Below are 7,747 nucleotides of genomic sequence, written 5' to 3'. Positions count from 1 at the left end.
TAAGCTGGCAACGCTTGCATTTATGTAGTACAGATTTAATTGACAAAGGCTTTGAGTCAACACACCTGTGGGTAATTAACCTTGTCACCCTCACCCTGGAGAGGGCCATCCTGCCTGCGAATGATCAAAGGTTGATTTTAGGACCACATGAGTCAACAAGCTATTTAGATAAAATACTTTGCATTGCTTTGTATCTGCGCCCTAAGCTCTTTGGCTCCTGAAAAGAGAATCTGGCTGCTTTCAGCCAAACTATCTGAAGCTATGCCAACCTCCCTGGCCTTCCAAGAAGGTTTGCTTCTTTATTTTATTTTATTTTTTATTATACTTTAAGCTCTAGGGTACATGTGCACAACGTGCAGGTTTGTTACATATGTATACTTGTGCCATGTTGGTGTGCTGCACCCATCAACTCGTCAGCACCCATCAACTCGTCATTTACATCAGGTATAACTCCCAATGCAATCCCTCCCCCCTCCCCGCTCCCCATAATAGGCCCCGGTGTGTGATGTTCCCCTTCCCAAGTCCAAGTGATCTCATTGTTCGGTTCCCGCCTATGAGTGAGAACATGCGGTGTTTGGTTTTCTGTTCTTGAGATAGTTTGCTGAGAATAATGGTTTCCAGCTGCATCCATGTCCCTACAAAGGACACAAACTCATCTTTTTTATGGCTGCATAGTATTCCATGGTGTATATGTGCCACATTTTCTTAATCCAGTCTGTCACTGATGGACATTTGGGTTGATTCCAAGTCTTTGCTATTGTGAATAGTGCCGCAATGAACATACGTGTGCATGTGTCTTTATAGCAGCATGATTTATAATCCTTTGGGTATATACACAGTAATGGGATGGCTGGGTCAAATGGTACTTCTACTATGACCCAAGAAGGTTTGCTTCTTTCTATTCCCGTAGTTTCTTCTGCTACTCTGACTGATCTCCCACACTTGGGAGGTTGAGGCAGGAGAATCACTTGAACCAGGGAGACAGAGGTTGCAGTGAGCCGAAATCACACCACTGCACTCCAACCTGGACGACAAGAGTGAGACTCCATCTCGGAAAAAAAAAAGTTTTAAAAATTGTAGTGAAAGCATAACATACAATTTACCATCTTAGCCACTTTTAAGTGTACAGTATAGTAGTGTTAAATGTATTCACGGTGTTGTGAAATGGATCTCCAGAATATTTTCATCTCTATGCCTAAAAGAGGAATTGTTCAACACATAGAAGTTTCACTTTAACCATTTTTGTTGTTGTTGTTGTTTTTGAGATGGAGTCTTGCTCTGTCGCCCAGGCTGGAGTTTAGTGGTTCGATCTCGGCTCACTGCAACCTCTGCCTCCCGGGTTCAAGCCATTCTCCTGCCTCAGCCTCCTCAGTAGCCGGTACTACAGGCGCCCACCACCACACCTAGCTAATTTTTGTATTTTTAGTAGACACAGGGTTTCACCATGTTGGCCAGGCTGGTCTCAAACTCCTGACCTCGTGATCTGCCCGCCTCAGCCTCCCAAAGTGCTGGGATTGCAGGTGTGAGCCACTGCGCCCGGCCTGGGAAACGTATACTTCAGAGATGGTTGGATTTTCAGGGCCCTATGTGGCTTGACGCCATCTGGAAAAGTGTGGTCATTGGGAAGATATTACTTTGCTTGGTTGTCACTCATGCTTGCGTGTTTACTGAAATGAGTCGGATTGGATGACTTTTAGAAGCAAGGAGCTGTCTGATTGGTGGTAACATAACAATATAAAATGTATGGAGTGGCCGGGCTTTGTGGCTCATGCCTGTAATCCCAGCACTTTGGGAGGCGGAGACGGGCAGATCACTTAAGGTCAGGAGTTTGAGACCAGCCTGGCTAACAAGGCAAAACCCCATCTCTACTAAAATACAAAAACTTAGCTGGGTGTAGCGGTGCACGCCTGTAGTCCCAGCTACTCAGGAGGCAGAGGCAGGAGAATTGCTTGAACCTTGGAGGCGGAGGTTGCAGTGAGCCGAGATCGTGCCACTGCACTCCAGCCTGGGTGACAGAGCAAGACTCCGTCTCAAAAAAAAAAAAAAAAAAAAAAAAAAAAAAAAAAATCAGAACAAACTGAAGATATGGGCCAGAACTTGTATAAAATGTGAAAAGCAGTCAATAAAGAGAATTAGAAATACTTTGCATTTTTTTTTTTTTTTATCACAGGACGTGAGTTAAGCCAAGAATACAGTAGAAATTTTATCAGGTAGAGATAAGCTCTCAGTGAAGGATAAAAGTGGGCATAAGTCCCTCCAGTTTCATTGGAAGTAGGACCTTACATTTTTATAATTATATATATATATATATATTTTTTTTTTTTTTTTTTTGAGACGGAGTCTCGCTCTGTCGCCCCGGCTGGAGTGCAGTGGCGCGATCTCGGCTCACTGCAAGCTCCGCCTCCCGGGTTCACGCCATTCTCCTGCCTCAGCCTCCCGAGTAGCTGGGACTACAGGCGCCCACAACCGCGCCCGGCTAATTTTTTGTATTTTTAGTAGAGACGGGGTTTCACCGTCGTCTCGATCTCCTGACCTTGTGATCCGCCCGCCTCGGCCTCCCAAAGTGCTGGGATTACAGGCGTGAGCCACCGCGCCCGGCCTATAATTATATTTTCATACATAAACTACTGGACGATGAAGTAAATAGTAATCAGTGAAAGAGCTACATATGACCAACTTCGATTTCCTTTGAATAAAGTCTGTGAAGGGTAAAGCTGTGAAAGTTTATAAGAAAAAAGAATGGAAGACTATTTGAGTTTTGTACACAAGAATTTAATGTTTGCACACTTGGTAATATATATGAATATTATGAAAACTAAGTGAAAAAATAAATTAATGAGTTGAGGCAAAACACATGCCTGTGTTCCTTGTATGAAAATCCCACAGAAATAGGGTTTGTGAAATAAATAGGGTAATCCCCCTGTAGGATTATGACTTTCACCCTTATCAATTTGTAGATGAACAAACACAACAGGGGGCTGAGGTAGGAGGATTGCTTGAGACCAGGAGTTCAAGACCAGCTCGGGCAACATATAGGGAGAGCCTCACTTCAACAATAAAAAATAAAGGAGGGGGGTTCCTGAATATATTTGGCATGCTTACCAACCATTTATACTTGGGGAAGACATATTTAAAAATATAAAAAGAAGGCCGGGCGTAGTGTCTCACGTCTGTAATCCCAGCACTTTGGGAGGCCGAGGTGGGCGGATCACGAGGTCAGGAGTTTGAGACCAGCTTGGCCAACATGATGAAGCCCGTCTCTACTAAAAATACACAAAAATTAGCTGGGCATGATGGTGGGAGCCTGTAATTCCAGCTACTTGGGAGGCCGAGGCAGGAGAATCGCTTGAACCCAGGAGGCAGAGGTTGCAGTGAGCTGAGATCGTGCCATTGCACTCTGGCCTGGGCAACAGAGTGAGACTCCGTCTCAAAAATAAAAATAAAAATAAAAATGAATAAAATAAATTAAAAAAAAGAACAATGAAGGAAGAAATTAAACAGGATATAAAAAATCAGAAGACAGATAAAGGTGGAAAACCATAACTGATGTTCAGAAAGGTAGGGGGCAAATCGATCAGTCCTGCATAAGAAAACACCATTTGATTGGTTTGAAAATGCATCTGGGCAGGCGCGGTGTCTCACGCCTGTAATCCCAGCACTTTGGGAGACCCAGGTGGGTGGATCACTTGAGGTCAGGAGTTCGAGACCAGCCTGGCCAACATGGTGAAACCTTGTCTCTACTAAAAATACAAAAATTAGCCAGGTGCGTTGGTGTGTGCCTGCAGTTCCAGCTACTTGGGAGGCTGTGGCACCAGAATCACTTGAATCCAGGAGGCAGAGGTTGCAGTGAGCCGAGATCGTGCCACTGCACTCCAGCCTGGGTGACAGAACGAGACTCCGTCCCAAAAAAAAAAAAAAGAAAATGGATTCAAGCTTGTTAGTGCGCTTTTCTCTCTTGTGTCCTTCAAGTAGCTTTGTCAGACTCACAGTCCTGGCTCGTCTCTGCCTTCACTTCCAGATGTTTACTTGCAGACACTTGGTGTTCGTGCAAAGGTCCATCCTGGCTGACACATCTGGTGGCTCCAGCTCGGTTCAGCCACATCTGCCGAGGCTTCCTTGTTCAGCGCCTTATGGCTGTGCCAATTTTCAACCAGTATGGCCAAGAGAGCCACGAGGACCAGTCCTGCCATGGCCATGCGGATCAAGTTCTGCGTCGTGTAATCTCGGTTTATGGAGTCTGGAGACACAATTCGGGGAGATGAATGGTTGGCGGGTGTGTTCCATTCCATCCCAACCCCAGAGCCCTGAAACGGGAGCCCATTTCCCTATTCGCTTGCCAAAATGTGACTCCCTCAGGCATCTCCTCGATGGGCTCACGCTTTGCAAGCACCACATTGATCAGTCAGCAAGACTGTGTCCACAGGCAGGGAAGTTCCATAAACTGGGAAGGGGGTGATTACGGGCAGGTTGTTGTTTTTTTTTTTTTTTGGAGACGGAGTCTTGTTCTGTCACCCAGGCTGGAGTGCAGTGGCGCGATCTCGGCTCACTACTACCTCCACCTCCTTGGTCAAATGATTCTCCTGCCTCAGCCTCCCAAGTAGCTGGGATTACAGGCGCCCGCCACCACGCCTGGCTAATTTTTGTATTTTTAGTAGAGATGGGGTTTCACAATGTTGGCCAGGCTGGTCTCGAACTCCCGACCTCAAGCGATCCACCCGTCTCGGCCTCCCAGTGTGCTGGGATTACAGGCGTGAGCCACCGTGCCCAGCCATGTTTTTTTTTTTTTTTCTTGAGATGGAGTCTCGTTCTGTCACCCAGGCTGGAGTGCAATGGCGCAATCTTGGCTCAGTGCAACCAACGCCTCCTGGGTTCAAGCGGTTCTCCTGCCTCAGCCTCCTGAGTAGCTGGGACCACAGGCTCACGCCACCACACCCGGCCAGGCAAGTTGTGTTTTCTTTTCATTCTCTCCTCACTTGGTGATTTCACTAAATATCTAATCATATCTCTACACCACCACCAGAACTAGGTGGAATCCTAATCAGAATGTCTGTAGCTCAACCCTGGATAATGAAGGGGCGAGTCCGTGGAACTCCTGAAAAGATGCTGGGGAGGCGGCTGGACACGGGCATGTGACCCTCAGGACAAAGGCTGGTCTGAGAAGAACCTTTAGAGTCTTCACCACCAGGCGTGGTGGCTCACGCCTGTAATCCCAGCACGTTGTGAGGCCGAGGCAGACAGATCACTTGAGGCCAGGAGTTTGAGACTAGCCTGGGCGACATGGCAAAACCCCATCTCTACTAAAAATACAAAAAGTAGCCTGGTGCGGTGGTGCACGCCTGTGGTCCCAGTTACTTAGGAGGCCGACGCACGAGAATTGCTTCAACCTGGGAGGTGGAGGTTGCAGTGTGAAGAGAGATTGTGCCACTGCACTCCAGCCTGGGCGACAGAACGAGATTCTGTCTCAAAATAAATAAATGAATAAAATAAAAATGGGGCTCATGATAGAGGTTTTAAAAGTCTTTCCTATGACCTCTCACTCACTATTTGGTCACCAAATATGGTCACTATTTGACCCCTCACTCACTATTTGGTCACTAAATGGTCACCATGAATGACCATTTGATTACTCATGGTAAATTCTAGTACGGTTGGTGAGTTCGAGGATTTCCAGCTGCAACTGGAAAGGAGAGGTGTGGTAGACAAGGTTGAGCCTGGTATCTACTGTCTCAACATAGCCCATAAACATGTGACTCTAAGTTAGCCTTTTTTGACTGGGCACGGTGGCTCACGCCTGTAATTCCAGCACTTTGGGAAGCTGAGGTGGGTGGATCACAAGGTCATGAGATCGAGACCAGCCTGAACAACACGGGGAAACTCTGTCTGCATGGTCCCAGCTACTCAGGAGGCTGAGGCAGGAGAACTGCTTGAACCCGGGAGGCGAAGCTTGCAGTGAGCCGAGATTGCGCCACTGCACTCCAGCCTTGGCGACAGAACAAGACTCCATCACAGAAAATAAAATAAAATAAAATGAGTCAGTCCTTCTTTTCTCCATAAACCACAAGTTTTCAATGAACACTGTCTGGAGAACTCTAGCAAGGAAGTGAAGGTGGAAAGTGTGATGGGAAGACTTTCTTTCTCCACTGTCCTGGAGTGGGTGAGTCTTTGCCTCTCTTCACATTATTCTCAGTGCACCTCTTCATATTCATATTCCTGCCCAGTGACAAGGGCCTGGACAGCCAACCCGGACACAGGGCTGGACGGGGAGGTACCTACCTGTGACCACAAGCTCCAGGGCATTACTGGGGAAGGACCACAGGTAGGGGCTCCTGTTGTACCAGCCGTAGCACCTGTAGCTCCCTGAGACATTGAGGTCCACAGGACCCAGAGAGAAGTTGGCCGGGTGTTCCCCACTTTGGTGCTGTGGCAGAGAAAGTTCTCCCTCCTTGGCCAGTGAAAATCTATCAAATGGGATGTGTGCTGAGCTGCACGTGACGGAAATATTCTCTCCCGGCATCAACACTGGACCCCGATCCACAGAGAGGGAAGGTTTGCCATACAAGCCTAAGAGAGAGAAGAGTGAGCTGTTAGCAAGACCTTTTCTCCTTTATTTTTTTCTTCTTCTGATTATTGCTATTATTATATGTATTTTTTGAGACGGAGCTTTGCTCTTGTTGCCCAAGCTGGAGAGCAATTGTGTGATCTCGGCTCACTACAACCTCTGCCTCCTGGGTTCAAGTGATTCTCCTGCCTCAGCCTCCTGAGAAGCTGGGATTACAGGTGTGCACCACCACGCCCAGCTAATTTTTGTATTTTTAGTAGAGACGGGGTTTCTCCATGTTGGTCAGGCTGGTCTCGAACTCCTGACCTCAAGTGATCTGCCCATCTTGGCCTCCCAAAGTGCTGGGATTACAGGCGTGAGCCACCGCACCCGGCCTATTATTGTGTTTTGAGATGGAGTCTCGATCTGTCACCGAGGCTGCAGTGCAGTGGCACAATCTTGGCTCACCGCAACCTCCACCTCCGAGGTTCAAGTGATTCTCCTGCCTCAGCCTCCTGAGTAGCTGGGATTACAGGCACCTCCCACCATGCCCAGCTAATTTTTGTATTTTTAGTAGAGACGAGGTTTCACCATGTTGGTCAGGCTGGTCTTGAATCTCTGACCTCAGGTGATCCACCCGCGTCAGCCTCCCAAAGTGCTGGGATTACAGGCGTGAACCACAGTGCCCAGCCTCTTTTTTCTTTTTAAAATTTTATTTATTTATTTATTTTAGAGAGGGTCTCACTCTGTCGCCCAGGCTGAGGGCAGTGGCATAATCGCGGCTCACTGCAGCCTCGACCTCCCAGGCTCAAGTGATCCTACCATCTCAGCCTCTCAAGTAGCTGAGACTACAGGTGGGTGCCACCATGCCCAGCTAATTTTTTGTTTTTTTTGTACAGATGGGGTCTTACTATGTTGCCTCGGCTGGTCTCCTGGGCTTAAGTGATCCGCCTGTCTTGGCCTCTCAAAGCGCTGGGATTACTGCACCCGGCCTCCCAAAGTGCTGGGATTACAGGCGTGAGCCACTGCGCCCGGCCTCTCAAAGCGCTGGGATTACAGGCGTGAGCCTCGGTGCCTGGTCACAGTCACTACTTCAGCCAGGCTTTCAACAACAGCCAGTTCAGCATCAACAGTCATATTCCCATGGACAGTTTAAACCTTTGCTATGAGGAGATGAAATGGCACTTTGCTTCTGTGGTCTTCAACAAC

The 7,747-nt window shown here is 47.7% G+C and overlaps 1 protein-coding gene across 21 annotated transcripts in view; it reads right to left on the bottom strand.

Annotated features, from left to right (window-relative positions):
* Positions 1 to 298: 298 nt before the first annotated feature.
* The window catches only part of FCAR (Fc alpha receptor), an 18,915-nt gene continuing 11,466 nt past the window's right edge, over positions 299 to 7,747 (bottom strand). For 8 of the 21 annotated variants that reach the window (XM_015124857.3, XM_077975845.1, XM_077975848.1 and 5 more), the window contains 2 exons: positions 6,274 to 6,561; positions 2,751 to 4,237 (listed from right to left, as the gene is read on the bottom strand). In XM_015124857.3, coding sequence (XP_014980343.3) covers positions 4,023 to 4,237; positions 6,274 to 6,561 — 503 coding nt within the window. In that variant the 3' untranslated portion in view covers positions 2,751 to 4,022. 21 annotated transcript variants of the gene reach the window in all.

The sequence above is a fragment of the Macaca mulatta genome, chromosome 19 (genome assembly GCF_049350105.2).
Source record: "Macaca mulatta isolate MMU2019108-1 chromosome 19, T2T-MMU8v2.0, whole genome shotgun sequence".
NCBI classification, from domain to species: Eukaryota; Metazoa; Chordata; class Mammalia; order Primates; family Cercopithecidae; genus Macaca; species Macaca mulatta.
This window is presented reverse-complemented; position numbering and strand designations above follow the sequence as displayed.